The 26,992-nt window shown below is 41.7% G+C and overlaps 1 protein-coding gene across 32 annotated transcripts in view; it reads right to left on the bottom strand.

Annotated features, from left to right (window-relative positions):
* rbfox1 (RNA binding fox-1 homolog 1) overlaps positions 1–26,992 on the bottom strand; it is a 2,011,452-nt gene that overhangs the window by 255,095 nt on the left and 1,729,365 nt on the right. For 27 of the 32 annotated variants that reach the window (XM_059654014.1, XM_059654018.1, XM_059654023.1 and 24 more), the window contains one exon: positions 10,875–11,117. The exons of 1 other annotated variant lie outside the window; for it this stretch is intronic. In XM_059654014.1, the coding sequence (XP_059509997.1) occupies positions 10,875–11,117 (243 nt within the window). Of the gene's footprint in view, positions 1–10,874; positions 11,118–11,377; positions 11,451–12,356; positions 12,434–26,992 lie in introns of those variants that run through there. 4 more of the 32 variants (XM_059654017.1, XM_048552281.2, XM_059654033.1 and 1 more) reach the window with 2 other exon arrangements.

Here is a 26,992-nt window from a genome sequence, read left to right as displayed (position 1 = left end):
TGTGTGGGTTGGGGGGGATGGGTGTGGGTGGGATGGTCCAAGGGGCGGTGTGGACTTGTTGGGGCGAAGGGCCAGTCTCCACACTGTAGGGAATCTAATCTAATCAAGGCGCCCTGGCAAAACTGGAATCAATGAGTGTCGGGGGCAAACTCTCCGATGGCTGGAGTTATACATGACATATAGGAACATGGTCATGGTTGTTGGAGGTCAGTCACCTCAGCTCCAGGATATCTCTGCAGGAGTTCCCAAGGGTAATGCCCTCGGCCCAACCATCCTCAGTTGCTTCATCAATGACCTTTCCTCCATTATAAGGTCAGAAATCAGGATATTCACCAATGGTTGCACAGTGTTCAGCACCACTTGCAAATCTTCAGACACTGAAGCAGTCCATGTCCAAATGCAACAGGATCTGGACAATTTCCAGGCTTGAGCTGACAAGTGGCAAGGACCACACAAATACCAGGCTATGGCCATCACCAATAAGAGACGATCTAACCACCACCCCTTGACATTTAATGCTATTACTATCACTGAATTCCCCACTTTGCAACCTCATTGGGGTTGTCATTGATCAGAAATTCAACTGGGCTTCCCACATCAACAAGTGGCTACAACAGCAGGTCCGAGGTTAGGAATACTGCGGCTAGTAACTCACTTCCTGACTCCCCAAAGCCTGTCCACCATATACAAGGCACAAGTCAGGAGTGTGATGGAATACTCCCCACTTGCCTGGATGAGTGCAGCCCCAACAGCACTCAAGAAGCTTGACACCATCCAGGACAAAACAGCCTGCTTGATTGGCACTACATCCACAAGCATCTACTCCCTCCACCACCGAAGTTCAGTAGCAGCAGTGTGCACTATGTACAAGATGCGCTGCAGAAATTCACGGAAGATCTTCAGACAGCACCTTCCAAACCTATGAACACTCCATTTGGAAGGACAAGAGCAACAGATATATGAGAACACGACCACCTCCAAGTTCCCCTCTAAGCCACTCACCATCCCAACTTGGAAAGACATCACTGTTCCTTCATTGTCGCTGCATCAAAATCCTGGAATTCCCTCCTAATTGTGTTATGGGTCAACCCACAGCAGGTGGACTGCAGCAGTTCAAGAAGGCAGCTCACCATCACCTTCTCAAGGGCAACTAGGGGCAGGCAAGAAATGCTGGCCAGCTAGTGACACTCACATCCCACAAAATGAATTGAATTAAAAAAAACAAATGCAAATCATGACTGTGGGCCAAACCAAATGTCACAGAGACAATGTCTTATGAATTGGGACAGCTAAACAACTCAAGAATTGAAATGAGTTCAAAGTAATTTTTGTAATTTAATGACATAATTCCTTGTGTCTTTTGTTACAACGACAAAAAATAAGCATTTCAAAATCAAATATTAAATGTCTGCCAATCTAAATTGTATGAATTGACTTTCGTCTCAGTTTAAGTTATGTTGGCTCCTTGGGGCTCAGAAGGTAATACAGTAAATAAATAACCCCTTAGAAATCAATATACAGTGGGTGAATATTCACATGTATCTATTTCATCGATAAAATATGTTTGCAAGTTTAATGTAACAAGCCTAGGAGCACATTTATTCAGTGCTAATGACATAAATTATCGACATTTTCAATGCTTTAAGACTAAAAGTACAATTTCACCATGAAAAAGTCAAGGATTTACGGATGAGGTCATTCTAAAATTATAATATTTATTTCCCCGGTCTTTGGCAGGGCTATATGGAATCTATATGGGAAATGTAACACGTTATTTCTGCATACATTTCCATCAGCATTTAATTATACTCCTGCCATTAAAAGCTATTTACATTTCATTGCAATGTTCTATTCACCGATGGATTATTTCCAAGTTAGCCTAAGCGAATGAAGATCGATAGAACAGGCAAGCGAATCATAAAAGAGTATACGCTTATTGGGAGGATTTAACTATTTTTAAAACATTGATTAAACTACAAATTTATTCAAACTGATTTGACTTGCGTTATCTATGGCTAAGCACTATGTCACACGCCAGTTAATTACACGCAACTTCTTTGTCTCCTATGTATAATTTTGTAATTCTGGAGGAATATTTAGTTTGCAAACCAAAGTTAAGATTAAGATTTCAGGTAATCTGATAAAGTGCCAGGCATAATGTCCAGCAGTCAATTTCCTTCAAGATGGCAGAGAGGGCAGGGTAGCAGGTACTTGGGCTCCCAGCTCGTCCACTCCCTCTAGCAAGACCGACTGCATCCTTTTTTTAAAATTTTATTTTTCTTCATTTACCTTTTGGATCTAATTCATTGTAACTTGTTTCTGCTGCTGTGGCGATGGAGAGAGGTTGCGGGGGAGCTGTTCTGCAGTCCATTCCTCGCGGCCGTGGCAATCGCTGCTTGAGCAACTGTTCCAGCGCGTCGGCGAAATGGGGTCCATTTCTTTCCCTTTCTGGCGGCTTCTGCGGCGGCAACAGAATGAATGATCTCTCAGTGCTCAGCAGTTAATCTGGACGGTCAATCAGTTCTCGAAAGTTGAGATGGGCCCTGGTCCTCGAGAATTGGGATTCTTGGCAATGATATGGTGACCTTCTGGGTATGGTTAGTGGCAGCTGTTTCTGCATGCTGTTGTCTCCTCAGGGAATGGATTGGCAGCATCCCGTAGCACTTAGGGAATCAAGAAACCACGTGTGGAACATAAAATGTAAGCTGTCCTAACTTTGTATGTTTTATTTCTTTTATAATTTATGCAATTAAAGTGGCACCAGCTGATGGAGACATACACACTTATTGCATTTTCATAAATGCGTGTAACAATAAATTACTGGTATTAATACTAATAATCAATTATCTAAAATACACCTCAAAGTTGTCTCTTAACATTGTTATGCCACTGAATTTCCTACATCACAACACTTGAAAAAGTATTTCAGTGGCTGTAAAGTCTTTTGAGATGACCGCTGTTTATGAGAAGTTTGATGAAAGTGCAGAGATAATGGGAACTGCAGATGCTGGAGAATCCGAGATGACAAAGTGTGGATGAACACAGCAGGTCAAGCAGCATCTGAGGAGCACTAAAGCTGACGTTTTGGGCCCAGACCTTTGATCAGAAAAGGGGGAGGGGGAGAGGGGGGAGGCGGATCGAAGACGGATACAAGAGAGTTGCAGTGGGAGAGGGATCCCCTGAGGTTTGTCCGGAGGGAGGAGGCTAACTTCTTCAGGTTAGGCATCCCCAGGACAGGCTTCGCAGTGAGGTTAAAATTGTATCCGAGATAATGGGAACTGCAGATGCTGGAGAATCCGAGATAACAGTGTAGAGCTGAGTGAACACAGCAGGCCAAGCAGCATCTTAGGAGCCCAAAAGCTGACGTTTTGGGCCTAGACCCTTCGTCAGAAAAGAGGGAGGATTTCAGAACCCTCTCCAGAAAAGGGGGAGGGGGAGAGGGTTCTGAAATCCTCCCCCTTTTCTGATGAAGGGTCTAGGCCCGAAACATCAGCTTTTGTGCTCCTAAGATGCTGCTTGGCCTGCTGTGTTCATCCAGCTTCACACTTTGATAATAGTGCAAGCTGTTTCTTTCTTCAAGTACTGATTTGTAAAGTTCCTTGCTAATATTATCAAAACATCATGAGAAATGATCCATTCTCTATCATTTAAATGATGCATTTTATTCCATTGCTGGCAGAAGATCACTCACTACATTTTTGTCAGGTTCTCTCCACTTAAACAATTTGTTTTGACATTGTCATAGCAACCACAGTAGTTTGCTGAGAACTTCCATTCTGCTTTGAGAAGAAATTCATACCTTTGCTGCTTTTGTGCTCAAAGATTAAAATAGGCAGAATAATTTTGATTATTTAAGCGCTAAAATATTGTCAAGCACATGTCCAACTTTGCAACTTTGATAATAGAAGCTAAGGTTTTCCATTTTGAAGCTGATGTATGGCAGTGGGCGTCTTAGATGGTGTCACATCTGCCTGTGGCGATTTCTCTCGCATGATAATCATCTCTTCAGCTCATTTTGTATGTAAGTGGCTTCTAACGTAACATCGAATGGCCTTTGGCTGGTGGGCAAGCTTCTTGCAGAGACTGGCACCTTTCAGGGTTGAAGGTTCATGACAGAATCTCTACAATGTGGAAACAGGCCATTCAGTCCAACAAGTCCATGCTAACTCTCCAAATTACATCCCTCCCAGGCTCACACCCCTACCTTATCCTTGCATTTCACATGCCCAAACCACCTAGCCTGCACATCTTTGGACTGTGTGGGAGGAAACTGGAGCACCCAGTGCAAACTCCACACAGACAGTCACCTGAGGCTGGAATTGAACCCAGGTCACCTGCACTGCAAGGCAGTAGGGCTAGCCACTGAGCCACCATGCTGCTATACTGCCACCATTCTTGGCACAGAGGCTAGTGTGACATCCCTTCATTTTCTGCAAGCCAGGCAGTGGTTTTCTATTCCATCAACACTTACCCCCACTTCGCTCCAAGGATGCTTGCCATTCATTAAAAGGTGGCTTCCTACTTTCATGGGGTCTCATTGGAGCATCTGCTCCAGCTGTCTGAGCCAGAAAGCAAGTCCTCTTCCTCTCTGAAGTGAAGGAGCAGCTCTCTGATCAAACCCAAGCGCAGTCCAGCACCATTACTATCGTCGGTGTGGTGGGACACATTGCAGGCAGATGAACAATTTCCTGCACTCTGCAAGGATAAGTGCCACCATCTTCTCACTGAAACATCACACTCACAGGGCCATCACCAAGACTCCCTACTGCTTCTTTGGCACAGACCACTGAGGCTGTTCATTGGCATGCCGATCGGGCATGGGCAGAGCTTGTCAGTGGCTGCAATGATAACAGTGGCCATCGCACAGTCACATAGGCCTTCCCAGCTCACCATCACATGCATGAAGTGCACCAAAAAGTGATACCCACCTCATGATGCCAATATTGTCACCCTTCCCAGGCACTGCAATTCTCACGCATTCACTGCAGAGGGCTTGCTGCCTGGCAGGAATGTACATGCTCTTCAATTGGTTGTTCACACAGATTCCCTTCTCAGTTTTTCTCTTTTCCCTCGTGCAGGTCCAGCTGGCACCTAACAGGAAGAAGGAGAGGGCAACAGACTGACAGACGGACACCTCTGTATCCTCACTCACTTTGCAGATGATGTGGTTCAGCTGATGATTGAAGGCCCAGACCAATCCTGCACTGATGGAATGGTCCACATGGCAAACACTGGCGAGGAATATTGCTGCCTGATCTTCTCAGATGTGCTGCCACTGCCTCATGTTCGTCTGCAAACAAATGCTCTCTGTCCCCCAGGAACAGACGGCAAAGCTTGACGTTGTCCGGAAACAACAACGCTGATGATGACAACCGTGAAACCACAGAGGATCCACTGGCAAAAGCTGCTCCCTGCTCGGTCTGCACTTTAATGGATGGGCAGCCAGGATTATTATACAGCCGTCCTTGAGCCCATTTTTGCGGAAGTGTGCACTTTGTCAGGGATATAGGCCAAAGGCAGGTTTGCAGGTTTAAGCCACAGATCAGTCACAATCTCATTGAAAGGCAGGCACAAGGGCCAATTGGTCTAATCCTGCTTCTGTGTTCGTTATCTATGGGGTGTGCAGTTACGTAGTGCCAAGGGATCTCTCAGCTTGGCCTCTGTTTTCAAAGTTAACAGCTCGCAAACAGATGGAAGATAATTTTGCTTTTATTCCAAAGATTAGTGCAAAATGAAATGATTCTCAATCAAGGACCTGGGTTGAGTACGGCATGCAGCTGCCTCCCAGCCTGCCGGTCTGGAACAAAAACAGCAGGAAATGAAGCATGTTCACAGAGCGCATCACTTCCGGGGGGAGCTGGACTACGTGATTGTTACATGCCCCTCTAGCTCTGAGTACTATGGCTCGATTGATCTGAAACCTGTGAGTGAGGATCCTCCTGGGCCATGTCAGCGTCCTCAGCTTTGTCTTCTGAACAGAACTCCTGCTTCTCCATTGCTTCCTCCCCCAATGCACCCCCTCTTTGCTGAGGGAGCTGCGCAGGGTATGACAAACAACTCTGCTTTTGGACACTGTCTGGGGTGTGATGCGTTGCGCGAAGTGACCAGCCTGAATCTCATCTTCTCGAGTCCCATGATCTATTTGACAGCACTGTACGGCTGCACAGTGTCAGTGTGTGACCCCCTGACTGCAGCCATCAGCCAATGTTTAACGGTGCCACCCTTGTCACCATCCTACCATCGAGGTATGTGCTGGGGTGGGCGGAGTGGCAGGCATCTGTGAATGTTTCAGTATCGAGGCATTGTGGCAGCTTGCTGGATCACGTGATGCCTGAGAGATTCTACAGAGGTAGACATGATCCACTGGCAAAGGCCTGCAGCCACCTTTAAGTCACCCTTAGGAGGCAGGTATTCACACTGCAGCCAGAGATCTAGGAGACATTGCCCTGGGATACCCAGAGATGGCATCAATGCTGATGATCTGTCTTATGCAGAGAGGGCTGTTTGTTGCGGACTGATCTTACGGACTAGGCTTTGGGCTACACACTCAGTCTTCGCTGGTCTGACAGTGCAGGTTATAGTGCCCTTATAGGCGGGTCCTCACCAGGGCCAGATCCTACTACTGTTGTAGCTCTTGCTGCCCATGGAGCTGGAGAAGCCTCTGGCTTCCTCTGGTGGAGTAACATGGGCAGAGGAATAGCAGAGGGATGTGCGTCATCATGCTGCTGCTCTCAGGAGATCTGTGGAGACGGTGATGGCAGGCAAATGGCCATGTGTCTCTTAAACATTTCTGCTGCCAGCCTGCCCGTAGACATATCCATCACCATCCCATCTTTCTCTCCTTTTCATTCTTCGTGTGCTCCCTAGCAGGCTGCATTTGAAGGGCAACTCCTGGCGAGCCACATGACATGTACAAGGTGGCAGCAACCAGCAAAAATCAGCTTCCCTTCAGGGAGGCTGAACCAGAAACCTTACAATGAGCCCTTGGCAGAATAGCACTGCCACCCAGCACCTTACACCACCCTCGAGCCACAACCTTGCCCCCCTTCCCCTAGTGAGGCAATGGCATCCAGCCAGATTTCCACATTGTGCAGGGTTTGCAAAAGTTGGTTTGTGCCAAAAGGGGCAACTTCTACAGCAATTTGCATTGTTTACTGCATCCCTGAGAGATTGTGAGTTGGCAATCAGACAAAAAATATGTGTGGTTCAAGAGAGCTGACTGCATTATGATCTTTTGAGTGCTGTAGATGAGCTGGTCTTGTAATGATGCTTAACATGATTGTCCATCCAACAGCAGGCCTCCTCCAGCTGCCCACAATAGTCTGTGCTGCGTGACTCTATGACCCTCTGCTCCCAAGTGAAATCTGCTGCCTCTTTGGCTGCAGCCTTTTTTATAGTGTTGTGCAGTATACTTGATACTCTTCCAGAATGGAGAGATTCAGACTGCATGCTAGACATTTCCCTGTCACCCCGATCACATTTCATCCTGCCCTCCTGAGTGTGTCATTGTAACCACTGAGGTCCCGAACCTTCTTCCTGAACCCTACAACATCAAGGTCCAATTGCTGGTGCTAAGTCTTGCCATGCCCTTCATTATTTTATTTCCCCCTCAATCAGCCTTCTCTGCTCAAAAGAAAAAAAACTGAGCTTGCCCAGCCTCTCTTCAGAGCTAAACTTCTCCACACCAGGTAACATCCTGGTGAATCCTCTGCACCGTTTCCAGTGCAATCACAACCATCCTGTATTGCAGGAACTGCACACAGTACCCAGCTATAGCATAAGCAAAGTTCTGTACAGCTCCAGCATAACTGCCCTGCTCTTATAATCTGTGCGATAACTGATAGAGGCAAGTATTCTATATACCTTTTTAACCAGCTTATTACCCTGTCCTGCTGCCTTCAGTAATCTGTGGACAAGCACTCCAAGATGCCCCTGTGCTCCCTAGTGTCTGTTATTCATTGAGTACTCCCCTCTCCTATTACTTTTTTCAAACTGTATCACACTTATCAAGGTGAAATTTCACCTGCTGCTGATCTGCCCATCTGACCAATCCATCTATATCCTATTAAACTGAGCCAGTCTACATGTTGTCCACAAATGTATGTATGATCACCTACCACCACCTCCCCTCAAAATCTCATCAACATCATTTAAATGTATCACAAACCCTAAGGAACCCAGCACTGATCCCTGCGGTACACGACTGGACACCAGCCTCCAATCACACAAACAGCCTTCCACCACCACCCTCTTGTCTCATGTCACTAAGCCAATTTGAAAAGAGAATAGAAATTTCTTGTCACATGTACTTTTACATGAAAACATAGTGAAAAGCATGTTGGAATTTTACGAATTTAAGCCATATGCAGCTATCCGCTACGTGCACTAAAGCCTGCTGTTTAGCTACAAGCAGCCCCCTGCGTACTATGTAAACAAAGCATGCCCTTGAGCCACAAGCTGCTCCCTGTCAGCCGTGTGCCAGTTAGAGTTGGAGATGACCCAGGAAGACAGGATTCCTTGCTCCACGTGGATACGTCAACTGCATTTAGAGAAGTGATAGCTCAAATAAGTGTGAACATTATTTAAAGCCTTACCAACATAAAGGACAAACAGACAAGTACTTACCTCAAAACGGATCAAGAATTGCAATTCAGAAAATTTTCTGAAGAAGGGTCTAGACCCGAAACGTCAGCTTTCCTGCTCCTCTGATGCTGCTTGGCCTGCTGTGTTCATCCAACTCTACACCTTGTTATCACAGATTCTCCAGCATCAGCAGTTCCGACTATCCAAGAATTGCAATTCACTAGGTGCAGATCTACTTTTCACTGTAGGCTTTCCGAAGCATCAAATTTCTTGATTGGGTACAAGATGATTGGGGAGGTGAAGTTAATGCAAACAAGCTGTTGTATTCACGCGATGCAAATACGTGCAGATTGGCTTGATTGGCCTCTCGCTTGATGAAGCTCATCCATCTGCCATTGTCCCAGAAAATCCCACCCAGAAAGTCAGAGTGATTCCCAATCAGAGGGTCACATGCTTGAAAAATCATTTGTTTTTGCCTTACCTGACCCATCAGGTACATATTTTCCAGTTTTCTGGTTGATGTGATGTGACCCAGCAAGGCAGTTTGGACTGATTAAACAATTTATACTTTACATCCCATTTCCTTACAACTAATGGTGCAGCATTAAAGCTCATAAACAGGTTGTTAGCACAGTCATTAGATCTGGGACTTTGGTTTGGAGTAGAAGTTAGTGGGGGGAATACATGAATAGCTCACTGGTACACTTGCCTCCAAATTTAAATGTGTCTCTGACTGACTGGCCTTCAGTGTCTAAATCAAGCTCCTCAGGTGTGTTGTGACAAACATCCAGGGCAGGGTGAGACCTGACTTCCTGGCTCAGAAGTAGAGTCATTGCCACTGTACCACAAGAACCCCTGGCCGTCAATATTCTGTGGATATTTTTCGAGGTATTTAAGTGAATTCCATTGGGCTTCCTTCAATTTTCTATCCAAAGCCACCCAAAAGTGGAAGCATTAATTGAGTATAATCTGCTGATTTTCCCATTATCACTGAAGGTAAGAATAGAACAAGATAGAAAATTAATATTTCATCCTCAAAGTACTCAGTATCTATGATGCACTGAAACTCCATACCTGAAGTGTTATATGGATCAACTGTGATGAAATTGAGACAAGCTGCCAGGTTCAGCCTGTTAACACTGCCTCGCAGCTACCAATAAAATATTATGCTGATGTTAACAGATAATATTCATCTTCTGACCTTAGTGTTACATCTGCAGATCTGGCACTGATGGAGTATTTGACAAAAAAAAATCAACAGCATAGTTCCATGGATATGACTGTCCTGATTTGAACCATGCACTGAGGAGTCCCCTGGGACTAGCAACTTTAGCAAATGATTTTTTGGAGGGTTGATGCTTGAGTGGAACTGGTCAATGTGTTTCAATGCATTCTTGACTAAACATTGTATGCTTTCCATATGCAAAGTAGGAAATTAAACACAGCATCACAAATTACCAGATTCTGGTTATTCTAATAGCAGCATTCTTATTAATACAAATATTATGTTCATAACTCAAAGCTTTTATTCCTAAAAAGTTTGGAATTTGCATTGGAACAAACTTTAAAACGTCTCGACCTTGGATAATGGGTGATATGCCCAGCTCCATTTTTAATGTAACCAAACAAAGCAGAATTACAGCAACAAAGACCAGACACAATGCTCTGTTGTGTTATTCTTCCCATCAGTGAAGTAAGTGTATGACATCAAAGCTTTTCAGTAAACTACTCAATGCAATCGGCCTCAAAGCTCCTCCTTCCTCCTGGGAGTGCTTGGTGGCTAAACGTAAATTTTCAGTCAAGCTTTGTAGATGGTATGTTTTATTGGCTCCTTGAACAGCCAGTGATGATTGGGTGATACTTAGATCTCATGAAATTTGAACACATTAAAAAGACACAATCTGAGAAAAAAATGTGTTTGACCCAATTTTATGTTTGCAAGCACCTGACCCAAGAGTATGAAAACCACTGTGTAATTTGTAAATTGCATGAAGTGAATGACACATGGTTGTTCAGCCGCAGTGTCCTCCCAAACAAACAGACTTCTCCAAGAAGCTGTTTGCCCCTTCAATAAAGAAAAGTGGTGACAATATTCTGAAGTGCTGAAAAATATTTCAATCAACAGAAGACAAAAGTGAAATCCAAACTCCAGTACAGAGCCAACAGACCTTTATATACTCATGATATTAACCCAGCATTAATTAGCTGATATTTCTGTGATGAAATGCAGACGACCAAAAGGACTGTAGTTCTGAACCTGTGGACTGGAAAAGTAGAAAATTTGCACTTACTGTGGCTGTTCCGGACACGGTTTGTGCATTTGTGTCGGTACCGCTCTGTTCTGAATGTGTCTGGGCAGTAGGGTACATGTTTAACGTGTGCTCGGGGACTGTGGTCTGGCCTGTGTAGTCCGGAGCTGGATGGGGATGTGGAGCTGTGTATTCTGTCGGGATCCCATTCTGAGGTGGAGCAAACTGAGCTGACGCATAAGGCTGCGCCATAGTGTCAGGGGGTGCAGTGGCTTCCTGGTTACCCTGTGGATCAGAGGAAAGAATAACATGAACAGAATTAAAGGCAGGGAAATCTCATTTTCAGGTATAGTTGGCATGCTGATTTCTCCTACTAGTCTTTCCTCAGCCATAAAACAGCTGTTGTGTGGACCCTGCAGACTCTTATTAACATCATCAGTGCTTTCAATGCTGCTCCCCCCCAAAAAAATTAATATTCATGCTTTCACATTTTGTGATAATTACTGCCAACATTTAATTAGAAACACTAAACTCTCACACATTACCTCAGCACCCAAAGCTTCCTGCAGCTTAAAACTCAAATGTTTAGCACAAATGTGAAACTGTTTATAGTGTGATGTCTCAGCAGCGTCTGACACTGTGAGGATTGTTATTGAAATCATCAGGTTTTTTTTGAAGCTGCTTTGGGGCTTGGAATCCCTTATAAAGTAGTTGCTGGCAGCAGAGGAGACGAACAAAGGATGGCAGACTGTCAGCCTTTGCTAAATGTGCTGGCCCAAATCTAATGAAAACCACATTTAGCTCGAAAATATGCTTTACGTGGCGCAGTTAAAAACCCAGTTTATTGCTTTCAGCTTGAAGGCAAGCGATAATATAACTAAAATCCAGCCTAATCATATCGAGGTCTACGCAGACCCAACACATTAAAAAATCCTTTTAAGTTGTCAGTTCTGACATTGCTCTGAAGGCTTCATAAAACTCCTCTGCCACATAAAAGGTATGAGTAGCCAGTTTTCAAAAAAGTGATTCAGAGCTCTTTTTGCTTCTGCAGTCAATTACATTGGGATTTTTTGTGACAATCGGTAAGGACACAAGGCAGTTGTCAGCATTCAAACACAGAGGATTTGCAGCTTACATTGAGTGCTGCGAGGTTGATGTAAATTGTATTAAGTAAAACTGCCACACCATCAGGAGAGCAATGTGGGCTCACGCACAGTTACAGAGCTCCCTAGTGTAACAGGGAAATGAACAATAATCCAACAACTCCTCAGAGCATCCAAAAAACCTGCTGCCACGCTCGCATTACTGAGCCTTAACAATGTAACGCTGTTGTGCACCTGGAGACCAGAGCAGCACCACAGAACCCCATATCGCTGCAGCACTTAAAGCACGAGCAATTCACACCGTAGCAAAGTCTAGCTCTCACGTGGGACCTGCGCCTAATGCCCAGTTTCACAATCCAAACAACTCCCTCATATCCAGCCCACCTCACAAATACATTTTAAAGCAAAGGAAAAATAATACCTGCTGCACCATCTTTCTCCCTTTCTCCTCCATAAACTTATGAGCTCGAATACTAGGCCCTAAAGCATCTGCCAAAAGCAAGCATCAATTATGGATGAAGGCGTGTGCAAGCATGTGTATGTTAGGGGTGGGGGGAGCAGTGGTGAGAGGGGGAGCTTATGCATTGTTTTCTGACCTCCTACTCAACATCTGTCTGCTCCCAAACCTGAAACATATGGGTTTTCCGGCCTTTACCCGAGTTAATCACAGAAGGCCACTCCTCCGAGGGTTGCTACCAGATACAGTGTAATAGCGACTGACAGATATTTTGAAACAGTATCAAATAGCAGTATGCAAGCTTCTGCATTCTTTGGCTGCTTTAACAACAGCTTTAAAAGCAGAGTACTTTTCATTTTTTGATGCAATGCCCACACACATTGATACTAAATAAAGCATTATTTCTGCCGCAAGCCACTTTAGTTACAAATCTTATTGCTGAAGAAACAGAATGATCAAATGCAGGCTTGATTCTTCCACTGCATTGCCATTACTAATTTATCACACTTGTGAGAGCCAGTCACTGCGAAAACACTTTCCACATTTCTGCAGTTGCAGTGTAATAATATAAATGGATGTTTCTCATCATCTATCTGTTTTTAAGCTTAAAAAACTTACACAGAGGGCTTTACAAAAGCAAACCCTCACATCTGGAAAAAATATGCTTGATTACACAGACCTTATTTCCTTCATTTCTATCTGCTCATGAGTTATCCAATATGTGTCCCACCTACAAAACTTAAATTTAATGAGTTGAGACATCTTTTCTGTATTCAAAGGTAAATGGCTAACTCCACGTTACTTAAAGTGAGGATATAGTTGGGATGAGGATAACTGATTAGCACAACCATCTACATTTTACACTTACATTTGTAAAATATTATGCTGCTGCTTTGAAATTGTCATCTACAATTGAAATCAGACATTGGCACTTTTTAATTTTTTTTGCGTGATTCTTTTCTCTTAGAATACAAAGTTAAAATGAAGAATTTTTGCATAATTCGTGCAACAACATCAACAATATGAACCGTGTACACATCCCTAATGCACAGTACTAACGTTTTGCTTACTGACTGTAATCAAGGTTGGATCAGTTGCTCCTACACTAAATAATGCAAAGTCCATCAACGCACTGACTGAATTCCCTTTGCTAGCTGCGGCTGTAAAGGGATCAGCTTTGCTTCAAAAGAAGCTCCCTCAAGTCTTTGATAGCAGCAGCAACAGCCAATTATACGGCTGCAGCACGAAAATGAGCGAACACTACCTTGACACACCAGTACACAACATGGAATATGCACTCCCAGTAAACAGCCAAAACGAAAAGTCAGTATAATGGAAAGACTTTGTGTGTCTTTTTCATGGTACTTCCTCCAGATTACATCAAACAGTTACCCGGATGAATTCCAAAATAATTATAATTTAACAAATATACTTGTCAAACAAGTTTTAAATGGTCATATCACAAATCAATATGTGATTGTGTCAATATGCATTTCCATTCCCCGGTTTGATTTGGACATTTTTTTTCCTTTTTTGTCGTCCTTTTTATGCCCTTCCCCATGCCATTTTGGATATTCTTCAATGGACCAGTTCACTGATACTCTTCCTGCTCGAAAGCACGTGGTCACAACAATCACAATTACCAGAGCACGTCCTGTACATAATACAAGCATCTCTGTATTGCTAGGGGAGCAAAGAAAAAGGTTGTAAAATCATTTACAAATAAAAAGTGACATTTTGTTTCTTTTTGGAAGGGGTGTTCATTTTTGTGAATACTTTAATTGGCATGTGTTCAGTTGGTCTGCTGCCATTTTAACATAGCTCCTATATGAAAACCAAATAGAATGCATCCTGAATACTTGTTCATCGAACTATACATCCCTGTAAATTACTTCTTACAGTCGACTAACTGCCACAACAAACGTCAATACTGTTAGCCTTCATCACTTTGTTTTTGATGTGGAGGTGCTGGTGTCGGACTAGGATGGACATAGTCAGAAGTCACACACACCAGGTCATAGTCCAACAGGTTTATTTGAAATCACAAGCTTTCGAAGCGCTGCTCCTTCATCAGGCAGAGTCACCTTTACCTGACAAAACAGCACTGCTCCGAAAGCTTTTGATTTCAAATAAACCTGTTTGACTAGAACGTGGTGTCGTGTGACTTCTGACTTTCTTTTTACAACATGCCACATTGTTCTGTATTTAAGCAATGAATAAATTTGTGTCCGGAAATAATGCATCATCCCAATACTCATAACAAGTCACCAATATGCACTAAATTTAGCTTAAATATCATGAATATTAAAAATGTCCATAACCAAATGCATTTTAAATAACAGTACTGACCAATGATTAGCCAATATAGGTGGCGACTTCCATGCACTAAATTTTTTCTTTATCAATTTATCTAGATAGTTACATTTGAATGAATTAAGCTAGCAGCATGATCCAGGAAACTGATAGGACATTGACTAATCAATAACTGAACTAGTGTACATAAACCACAACCTCTCGATATTCCCCACTGTCTAAAACCTCATTGCCCATCGATCTGCTCATTATATATACTAAGTCTCTACCACCTAGTAGATACCTCTCGTTCATCAATAAGTCTTTGCATGTCTAACCCCAATCTGCTTCAAAAATATTCTGAGCCTTAGATTCACTGCGCTTTTGGCCTCATGCCCATGCCACCTCCCTTTCCACAAAAGAGAGGGGTAGGAACTTCAGCTGTTTAAAGTTTACAATCTGGAAATTTCTCCCTAAGCCTCTTTAATACTTGGCCTTATTCATAGCATTGATAACACTTCCTAAAAATCTCCTCCCGCCAATGCACTTATGGTCACCATTCTTAATGCCCAACCCACCAACAAAAAAAAGATAGGTCTGTGAGTCACCTAGAGATGTTTTTCTACATGAAGGTTTTATATAGATGCAAGTTATTGCCATAAAATGCACCTGAGGGCATTTAGCTTTGAGGGAAAATATTCTGACTGTTACTCAAGTTTAAAGTGCACTTTCCCTTTTCCCCAGCCGACCAATATAATTTACAGCAAGACAGACATGAATGAGTATGGAAGGCAATAGGAGATTGAAGGAAAAATAATAACCACAAAGGCTGAGGATTTGATCTTAAACCAGCCATTTTAATGGAAGGACATCATGCCAGTTTTTGTACCTAACTATTCTAAAGACATGCTAACTCGACAAAATCCATGTTTCAGAGTTGCCCAGCTGTTAAAGCACGTGGCTGGTTCTATCATCAAATTTAACCTGTCTCCAAAGTTCCCTGGCGAGTACCTCACAGTGAATTTACTGCAGTAAAGCTGTTTGGTGTCTCTACGTTGTTGTGTACCAGTGACGTAACACAATCTTTTTTATATTACATATCAAATGCCCATGAATTTGTAAAGTGTTTGCACAAATGCCATCTGTAGAAGGGTAATTTAACTGTATTTTATAGCTGAAATGTAAGCCACATTTATACAGACATTGACATTGTAAAATTACAATTCCATCTCCATTAAACTCTGCAGCACTATTCAAATATAGTTCAAGTTTACACTGGATCCCAATTAAAATGTCAATTGGGATAGATGCAATTCCAAAATACTGTGATTGGTGTACTAACTGCACACAAATATATAAAACCATTTAACCAATTTAATGGAAAGCATGAACATTAAATTGGAGAAAATGTTATTTAAATCCCATTCCTTAAACATTAACACTGTCCAGAATTTTGTAAAGACCATTATTGTAAACAAGCGCCAATGCGTCAATGAATGGTGGCACATTAAAAAAAATATAAATCTTCCTAGCAGTACAATGCATTCTGTTTTTTTTTTGGACTTGGGTAGAGGTGGATATGCTCATGTGGATTTTCCCACGTGAAACAGATATCAACTGGGCATTAGGTGGAGGGTATGAAGACTCATTTGGGGGCTGGTCAATCCATTATGTTCAAGGTTCTTTTTAATAACCTGATTGATACCTGATTGTGATGTGAGCCCCAGCCATGTGAAGTAACATCTGCCTGAGAAATGGTACCAAAACAAATGCAATGGTAATCAATGGTTCGGTTACTTCTACTATTCTGATCCAATTATTGCACATAAATTGGGCATTGGAAACTAAAGCTGTTGCAACAGGGTTAGACTTAATGTGGATGGCATGAGATGAATTCATAATTCCTTCTCAATTTGTGGTTGCACAACCCTGAATTGGTGTTTTTGGTATAATCACAACTATAGAAATGTAATGTTGTTTCAACTGTAGCCATCAGGAAAACCAGAATAGTGTGCCAGTCAGTTGACGGTACATACAAGAATATTTGCCTAAGCCAGCTCCCAGGCACAAAGGATTACCAAGGGGCTGAAGAAATACGAAAATCATGGAGATCAGGGCTCTTGTTTCTAAAGAAACCCACCTGATGGTCCTTTCAGTTGAAAGGGAGATGAGTTACAAGCTTTGAAGAATAAAACCTAACCTATATCATTTTCTAGCACTTGCTCCATTCAAGTGATCCCATCTATCTGGGAAATTGTGTGAGAGAATAAAAAAAATTTCAAAATATTGCTTTCGCACCAAGCTATTGACAGAAATCCGATTCTCTCATGGATTACAATTTGGAAGCCTCTAGTAGCAGTTAAATAAAAATAGATAGCAGAACAACTTTAACACCAAATACTAAAATATTTTATTGAAAATCAGTTTCACAGATAATAAAGACTGGAGTAATACTGATTGGTGATCTCAGTCTTGAAATGACCTCTGAATTGTAAACTGTATACAGAATCAGTCATCAAACATTCTATAAGCCACAAATGCAGCAAATGTACTGTTTCTGTTCTGAATTCCTTAATTATGCTTCAAACATAATGTATCCACTTTGAAAATGATGTCAGGCGGCGCAGCTGTTAGCACACAAGCTGCCTTCTCACCTTTAGGGCTAGGGTTCAAAACCGTGGCTGATCAATGGCATAAATGTATTCTCTTCTTTGGCTTTATTCCTCATTTAATTGTTGAAGAAAAATATTCCTTAGCATGGTTAAGGTGTCTATAGAAACATACTAGTTGTGATGCAGTTTTGCGAAATAAGCACTACCATTAAGCTTTTTTGAAGCATTTAGTATTAAATTTGCATTTACACGGAAAACCAGAATGTCAACATTAATCTAACCTCTCCATCCCACACTCTGTTCTGAAAGTATGTTCATTTTTAATGTTGTGCTGTTTAAAAGTGGGGGTAAAATGAAAGAAACAAAGTTCAATTGTAAAGCCTAAGCGAAGCCATTCGTGTCTGAAAGAAATTCTATCTGGCAGTGATGTTCTCAGCTGTCAGTAAGGTACCTATATAAAGTAAGCTTAGATGTGAACATCCTTAAATCAGTGTTTAATTTGCGGTCTCATAGATAAAAGTCAGAACAATGCCTGACTTAAAAATTGATAATGTAGGTTTACTTTATTGAAGTTTTTTTTGAAGGTGGGTTTGCAAATTGTTGGGAAGGCATAAATGCAGTTTATTTTGCATCTGGTTGATATTATACCTGACTAGGGATTGTTTAACATGACACTGGATGATAGTGGTAGCAAAACTGTATTTTAAATAAGGACTCAGCAAACAAACAGAAGACTGCAGATGGGTATATGTGTGACCTGAATTTTTAGGAACCACCTTAAATATCAATTTGCATTTAACGTTCGTCAAGTTTTGCATCACACTATTGATTGTTGTTGATATTATATTCCAACACTCAATAATACTTAACAGGTAATTCATTGTTGAATAATATACAAAACATTAAGCTCATTTTACTGTTTTCTAAAGAAAATAAAGTAATTGAAAAATAAAGCAAAAAAACTTTTAACATGGTGCACTAGATTATGTAGCTGTAAAAGCCACAAGCATTTTAGAGATTATTTGCAGATTGTAAAAACCAATTGCTTAATGTGTTCATCCTGATCATCCAGTCAATCCCTCTTCACAATTTCTCCATCGCTTTACCACATTAGCCTGCAGAAGCACTGAATTCTCATCTCGTATTACAAAGCACCTCTGCCTGCGGGTATTAGGGAAGGATGCAAATGAAGATGTTAAGAACAATCACCTCATCAATCACAATCACACAGGGACACCTATCAAGGATGGAGGATTAGCTCCATGGCCGTTTCACAGGTCTCCCTCCTATTATGGTTCTTGTTTAATTAAACATACTACAAATGCATTCAGCTGCTGGCAGAGTAGCTGCAGTGTTTTGCCAGCCATTTTCCAGCTTTTATTTGATGAATCTAGTCCTTGATTGCATTTTTTAAGCATTTTGTTTAAAAGCTCAAGACTTAATGAGGTAAGTTAAAATAATAAATAAAAAGTAATTTGAAGAGAAAAGCAGTGTAAAAAGGACAAAGTTTAAAAACACAAACAGGATATTGGAGAATCAAATGTCCTCACAGAAAAACAGTAAGAAGTCAAACACTAAAGGTACTGTATCTGATGGATGGAGCATTTGCAAAAATTTGAGGCCGTAATGTGCAGAAAGGGTTCATGAAATATATTCCAGGTTGAGGAAACAACTAAGTACCAAGCATTATGCAATGAGGAATGGTTAATTAATACATTTCTGATCAAGATGCCTCTAAGGAAGAGTGATCATAATATTGTTTTGCATTGAGTTAGAAGTGACTTAGTTAAGTTTGAATCTCGGATCCTATATCTGAACAAAACAAAATACATAGGTACAAAGGGTACATTTGTAAAGGGAGGCTGGGAAACTAGATTAAAGGATATGGTGGTATTGAAGTAATCAAAAACTTTTAAAGAATTCATTCATAATTCAAAATACCTACATTTACTCAAGAAATTAAAACCTGTGGGAAACTGAACCCACTGTAGCTAACAGCAGAAGTTTAAAATTGTGGTATATTAAAGGAAGAGGCATAATATTTTTGCCAAGGAGAATAGTGGTAAAGCCAAGAGTTGAGCTAATTTCAGAATTCAGCAAAGAATCACATGGAGTTAATCAATAAAAAAGTGAATAGTGATTGCAAAATGCTCTCAGTGGTCAGAAGGTTGTTACAAGACTACTTAAGAATGGACAAAGAAAACAAGAAACATCAGGTCAGTTATTCTGATATCAGCAGTGGTGGAAATGCAGCGACCTACTACTATCGAGGTGCTAACAGGGCACTTCGAAAATCTAGATACGTCTGAGCAGAGTTAGTACGGTTTTGTAAAGAGAAAGTCATGTATGACAAATCAGAGAAAAGGTGGTGTGTAGCTGGATGAACACAGCAGGCCAGACAGCATCAGAGGAGCAGGAAAGGTGACGTTTCAGGCCTAGACCCTCCTTCAGAAAAGAAAACTTCTGCCACCCTCTGAGTTTCCAATTCATAACAGTGAAAAACTAAAACTATGACATTTATCACTTATTTAAAAAAAATCAAAATTCTTAAATTAATGTCCCCAACTATAAACATCCCATGGTTTCTCCGAATCTGAGCCTCTAATATGTTGAAAGCCTCAAATCATTGTTTAACCTTCTAAATTCCAATGAGCACAACCCAAATCTACAACAGCTTTCCTCATAACTCAAGTGTTGGAATCTAGGTATCTTTCTTTGTGGCTTCCTCTACATCGGGGAAATGAAGCGGAGGCTTGGGGGCCGCTTTGCAGAACACCTCCGCTCGGTTCACAATAAACAACTGCATCTCCCAGTCACGAACCATTTCAACTCCCCCTCCCATTCCGCAGATGACACAGCCATCCTGGGCCTCCTGCAGTGCCACAATAATGCCACCCGAAGGTTGCAGGAACAGCACCTCATATTCCGCTTGGGAATCCTGCAGCCCCATGGTACCAATGTGGACTTCACAAGCTTCAAAATCTCCCCTCCCCCTACCGCACTCCAAAACTAGCCCAGCTTGTCCCTGCCTCCCTAACCCGCCCTTCCTCCCACTTTTCCCCTCCTCCCACCTCAAGCCCTACTCCCATGCCCTACTCCCATCTCCTACCCACTAACCTCATCCCGCACCACCGCCCCTGACCTGTTGGTCCTCCCTGGACTGATTTATCTCCTCCCTACCTCCCCACCCACACTCACTTCTACTGGCTCCATTCCCACCTCTTTGACCTGTCTGTCTCCGCTCCACCTATCTTCTCCTCTATCCATCTTCTATCTGCCTCCCCTCCCCACTCTCTCTAATTATTTCAGAACACCCATTCCCCTCCCCCATTTCTGAAGAAGGGTCCACACATCTTCCCTGGACTGACCTATCCTCTCCCTACCTCCCCACCTACACTCTCCTCTCCACCTATCTTCTTTTCTCTCCATTTTTGGTCCATCTCCCCCTCTCTCCCTATTTATTCCAGAACCCTCACCCCATCCCCCTCTCTGATGAAGGGTCTAGGCCCGAAACGTCAGCTTTTGTGCTCCTGAGATGCTGCTTGGCCTGCTGTGTTCATCCAGCTCCACACTTTGTTATCTGCATCTCTTGTTTCCTTGAAACCTCTGCTTCGCTTTTTTCTCCCAGTGAATAACAAGTAAACCACTGTAAACTTTAAATATTGGCCTTATTTCTAGGAGATCACATGGTCAAACTCATTTCAATCCAGAGAATGTCCAAATAGTTAATAATCCTCCAGACCTTTTTCCCCCAAGAGTCCTTAAATATAGCTATGTATTTCCAAGAATATAATGTTTCGCATTCTAATAGTCTTTTCTGATAATGTCTGTATCTTTTCATTGCATTTTAATCTGTGTAACCCAACTCCTAAATATTTTCTTTTGGCTCCTCCAGAAATATTTTTCTGAAGAAGGGTCCCAACCCGAAATGTTAGCTTTCCTGCTCCTTTGATGAAGCCTGGCCTGCTGTGTTCCTCCAGCCTCACACCTTGTTATGAGTTTTCAACACTGATCTTTGTGCGATGCCACTATTTAAAATTATAGCACGTGCGCTTTATTTGACACACCACTCAACTAATTTCTAACGAGATCCAGGTTTTGTTTAGTTCCACATGTTTCAACTTTAATTAACAGTCTCTCATGAGAGACTTTATCGAATGACTTCTAGAAGTCATATAAACAGCATGCGTAGACATTCATGTGTCCAGTATTGTAATCAGCTCATCAAAATCATTCAAACAGTTCATTGGGTGTATCCTACCTCTCGATAGGGAAGTAAGTCGTGAGGAGGATACACAGCTCAAGTAAATGATGAAAACATGGCAGATGCAGTACAAAATGGAGAATGTGAATATTTTCACATGAGCAGGATCAATAGAAAAACAAAATATTTCTAAAATGTTGTGGGAGATTACACTTCAGCATTCAGGGAGACATGGGCACCATTGCACACAAATCACAGAACGTTACCTGCAGACAATTAAGACAGCAAGTGGTATGTTAGACTTTATTCCAAAAGGGTTAGAGTACTTGCAATAAAAAATTTTCATTATATAGGTCTCGGCAAGGCCATACAACAAGTCCCATGCACGGTTTTGATCTCTTCACCAAAGAAAGGATATACCGGCCTTAGATGGAATGCAAGTGTTCATCAGACAAATTCCAGAAATGAAGGAATTATCATTTGAGGAGAGATGGAGTAAATTAGATCTTTGTTCTGTAGGGTTTCAAAGATGAAGGATTGATCTCAATAGCAGAAGAATTCACCTGCAAGTGAATGATGTTAATGGCAGGCATCATCATCGCTGACAGCTGGGAGAGTCACTGACAGCCCTAACCTCAGGAGACTGAAAGCACAAAGGGAAGACTCAGCTGGCTGAGAAGAGAGCGCAGATAAAACAGAGGTCAGTGAATTGCACATCTTCTCAGCCTACTGTTTTTCCCTTCTGCAAACGCAATAGAAGCTGCTGTGCCCGAGTGGGGCTCCCAAGCAATACATAACAGAGTTCACAACGATAGCATAAACCACCCTCCCATGAGACGGAAAGCACTTTATACATTTGTTAAGGAGCCTGATATGTTGATGGTGGATGTTTCTCTGTCAGAAACTGACTTTTCTAACGCGAATTAGGGGTCACAGACTAAGATTAAGCATGTAACCCTTCAAGAAGAGTCAAGAACATTTCTTCACTCAATGGATTTTGAATCTGTGGAATTCTCTAGTCTCGTGGTGGGTACTCAGTTGTAGACATATTCAAGGCTAAAAAACATGGGAATCATGCAGAAAGGTGAAGCTGACGTAGGAAATCAGTTGTAATCTTAGAGAACAGAAGAACAGACTGGAAGGGCGAGATTGATTACTCCAGCTTCCATTTCTTTTCAGGAACAAAATCAAAGTTGCTGGAAAAGCTCAGCAGGTCTGGCAGCATCAGTGAAGGAAAAAAACAGAGTTAATGTTTTGGGTCCGGTGGCCCTTCCTCAGAACTGATGGTGGCTGGGAAAATGTCAGTTTATATGCAGAAAATAGGGAAGCGGATAAGGTAGGGAGTAAACGAAAGGTTAGAGCCTAGAGAGAGAGAGAAGAGCAGTTGGACAGACAGTGGATTTGATAAAAAGGAATTGATCCATTGCTTTTGCTTCTGTAAAACACACATATTTACAGAAATTCATTGTCCAATGCATCCTGTAATAGGACCATTTATCAGATTCTTGCCAGAAAAGTGTCGGCCTGTTCCAATGAGTACATGGTCAAGAAAAAGATGCATTGTCTGGTTTCTACACATTTTGCATACCCAGAGAATCGCTGAGATCTTCCTGGAAAGGCTTCAGATTGCTCCTGCAGTAGAGGAATTTTGGAAAAATGCAACTGAGGTGAAGGACGCAGGGACATTTGTGGCCTCTGACCTATCGTACCAGATCAAATGCATAAAAACCACGGTGTAAGGGCACTTGTCAAACAAGGCTTTTGAACACCTGCAAGCGAGAAATTCAGTGGGGACTTTTGGGGCAAGCCAGAGTCTAAAGTTAAAGTTTAAAAAATGGTACTAACTATGAATCTTGTCCCCAGTGCACGAATTCTCAAGTTGAACTATGATTTCCAGGCTGTGTATTTTCTTGACAACCAGATGAGAGGAAGCGGCTACATTTTTATAATGGTGGCCTCAGATTTCTCAAAAGACAATGAAGTTAATGAAATATTTTCAAGTATTATTACTGTTATAATGCAGTACGGTAATCAGGACATGTACTGCAATGTTCCACAAATAGCACAGAGATGTCTAACCAGATAATTGGTTATTGAGGCATTGCTTGAAGGGGTTAAATGTTTATTAGGGCTCCAAGAGAACACTTTCATGACATTATGAGTGGCTAACATCACTTCAGATTAAGTTACATTAATTAAAGCAGTCCTGCTTTTGTCTGTGTCTCTGATCCAGAAGCTCTGAACTTGAGTCACACTTTGGGAATTAACGAGGTCAGAATGCATTTAATCAGATTGTGTGCCAACCTGTAAATCCTTCTAACAGACACCGAGGTGGGTGATAAGAATGGGAGAGATTCCTGACCAGTTGCAATGGAAAGAATGTTTGGGTTCCGATGTCACCATCCGTTGCTCCCATCTACAGGATGCAAGTAAAAGAACGTGTTGCCACCCAACTCCAATTACCACCGTGCCACTTCCCACCACGAATGGCAGGGTGCATTTTGGCTGGAACAAGTGCTAACAGGTACACAGGTCTTGAATCTGACCTGAGGAATACTGGAGAATTGCTGAAGATGGGAAGAATGGGATCTTCACTCAGAAGACAGCATTTATTCTCCACCAATTATGAATCCACCAGGGTCTTTCCTGATGTCCATTAGCCAAACCCCATGTCACTGCTACCATCTCAGGATGTTCCAAGCTACAGTCAGATTTTCTAGATTCAGGTCATCCTCCGAGATCTTCTGCAGCCTCCTGTACTGAAATTCACCAGCCTTCTAACAATTATTGTTTTCATCATTTCATTAAAATATGCTCTTCGCAGACTGCCCTGATAGAAAGTGGTTGTCTAGGTTATGCCCTTATCCAACATCTCCTCCATACCATGCTTCTCCTCCTCAGGATCTCCTCACCATTTAACTAGTCACAATTTTAATTCACTTTCTACAATATAGTGTGAGGTTCTTTCAAAGAGTCCAGCAGCATTGTGTCAGGAAGCTTTCAGTCTACTGTATCATATTTTATATGGCAGCATGGCTTTCATTTTATGCATGCTGCATCTTTGCGCATAATGCGAATCATCAACTGTGTTGTCAGTGAACCTTGTCACTTAATTGCTTGGTCTGGTTGTTCAAATGCACATAGTACCAGGGACTGCTGCATGAAAAGACATCTCTATGGCTACTACCAGGAGAAAAAGGCACTGACCTGAGTTATTCTATGCCTATGGTTACACACCAGCCAGACATTAAGCAAGTCAAATCTATTTCAGTTCCAGTAAAGGGCAGTGTTGATGAGCGTGCCTGCAAACTGCTATGTGTATATTAGCACTACACTTCACCATGGGGAAACCTGTCCTCATGAATGAATCTCGAACTATTGTCCTTCCATTTAAGATTAAGATTTTCTTTTTTGAAGGTCATTAGTCTTTAAAACTCTTCTCACGAGAAAACAGTGTAAGTTGGGTTATTGAAATTATTCCAGGCTGAGTTAGATTTCTAATCTATAACTGATTCAAAGGTTATGGATGTCAGGTAGGAAAGTAGAATTGAGGTCATAATCAGATCAACCATGATTTTATTGACTGACAGCACAGATCTGATAGACTGCATGGCCAACTCATAACACTGGTTCTTATGATCCGGTCAATCCTGGTGATGCTACATACTTCCTCTGCTCACTTCTCTGGCAAAGGGAGGATGAAGTATACTTATGTGCCATTAAGTTCAGAGCCTCAGTGGCCTCACTGAAGCAACAATTAAGTGGATAACTGAGATGCGGCAAAAGTCCTTATTTCCAATACTGAAGGAGCAATATGCATGAAGGTACATCGACTATGGTCACCTTCACAATCACTAACTTTCGGTTCTTCCCCTGCTTGAATGTTATTGTTATGGCTACATCAGATGGGAGATTTCAATGAAATACATACCTCTCACTCAAACCCTTTTTTTTAATTTCAGTTCAGAGAATTGCTTTCTGAACATTCTGAGTAGATTTGGGCATTCTCCCTCCTCTCCTCCCTGATCCAGTAACTTCTCCTGCTCTGCACGGCTCTGGGCATTTTCTAAGTCATGCTATATTCCATTGGAAATGGCTACTATTATAAAAAATGCCATATCTGAGAATGAATGGCTTGTGCAGAATCTTGATAGCCAAATCCTGCTTCTGCACTTTGTATGTCACTGCCTGTCGTTATTTGCAAATTTATACCATGGAATGTACCAATATGTTAGGAATTAAAGCAAGAGCTAGAGAAACTCAACCAATAACTAATCTGTAAGCAACTGATAATCCCCTTAAATAGCACCAGTGGAGGTTTTCATTTCCTGTTGATGAATTTACATAAGTTTACAATGCATGCAGGAGCGCGGAGGAAAAAAATGGCTGAACTGAGTTCAATTTTGAATGGCACATTAATTGATGGTGTGTTCTGCTTGACCAACATCAATTCACTGAGTGTACATTAACACAACCGGTTAAACGACTTCAAGCATAATTTGCTTCACAGGTTTGTGCACAGAATGGCAGAATTGGTACAGTGTGGCAGGAGTCCATTCATCCCACTGTGACTGTACAGATCTCCATTATACATAAATACACACATGCACACCCTACGGATGCCATTTTGTAACTCCACAGGAACTCATAGATCAAAAATATGGGCATTAATGATCCAATGTTCTCACATCTAAACAACATGGCTTTCACTTAGATGAACTGCTCCAGTTCAGGTCTTGTCTTATTAATTGTATTGGTGCACACTTTTTGCTGCATTCTTCCCACACATTAAGTGTTTTATTGGCAAAGTAAACTCAATTGTGCAAGCGTAAATTGTTTGTTCTAATAATTAATCCATAATTCGACACAATTCCAGATGGACAATCTGTCTCAAATTTTCATTCATAAACTGTATTTACTTGTGGTTATTTGGAAATGAGCTACAACAATCAAGGTTTTGCTTTAAAATTTGGATAAACGATTGTTTCTTATGCAGGGATGCAGCAGCAACTGCACCAGGTATCAGGAGAACGGAACTTACGCTGATATATGGACCAAAACAAATTTTCTCATACCAGTGTTTACATTTGTGGTCTGCAGCCGAACTGAAAAATTCCAACTTTTGCAAAGCCCACACCATTGACTGGTGACCGGGGATATCAGACATATAAAAGGTTACACAACTTAGCAGGAAATAAATTGGTATTATGTGGTAAATATCACATTTAGGTACTTAGTTTGTGAAATTGAGAGAGAAACATGGTGGCCTTTGATTAACTTCATGGATATTAGTAACGTATTTATGTAAAATAACTCAAATCAAATGTTGTTTCTTTACAAATCGGCCCTCAGCCTCTTTGGTTATGCTCCATGCTGTAATGTGGTTCATTTATCTTCCAGTTCTGCTGAACCATCAAAATGTTAATCCACTTTTTTATCTGTTTATATGCAAACAGACCTATATATTTTCAACATTTCTAATTTGTTTTTCT

The sequence above is a fragment of the Stegostoma tigrinum genome, chromosome 23 (genome assembly GCF_030684315.1).
Source record: "Stegostoma tigrinum isolate sSteTig4 chromosome 23, sSteTig4.hap1, whole genome shotgun sequence".
NCBI classification, from domain to species: domain Eukaryota; kingdom Metazoa; phylum Chordata; class Chondrichthyes; order Orectolobiformes; family Stegostomatidae; genus Stegostoma; species Stegostoma tigrinum.
This window is presented reverse-complemented; position numbering and strand designations above follow the sequence as displayed.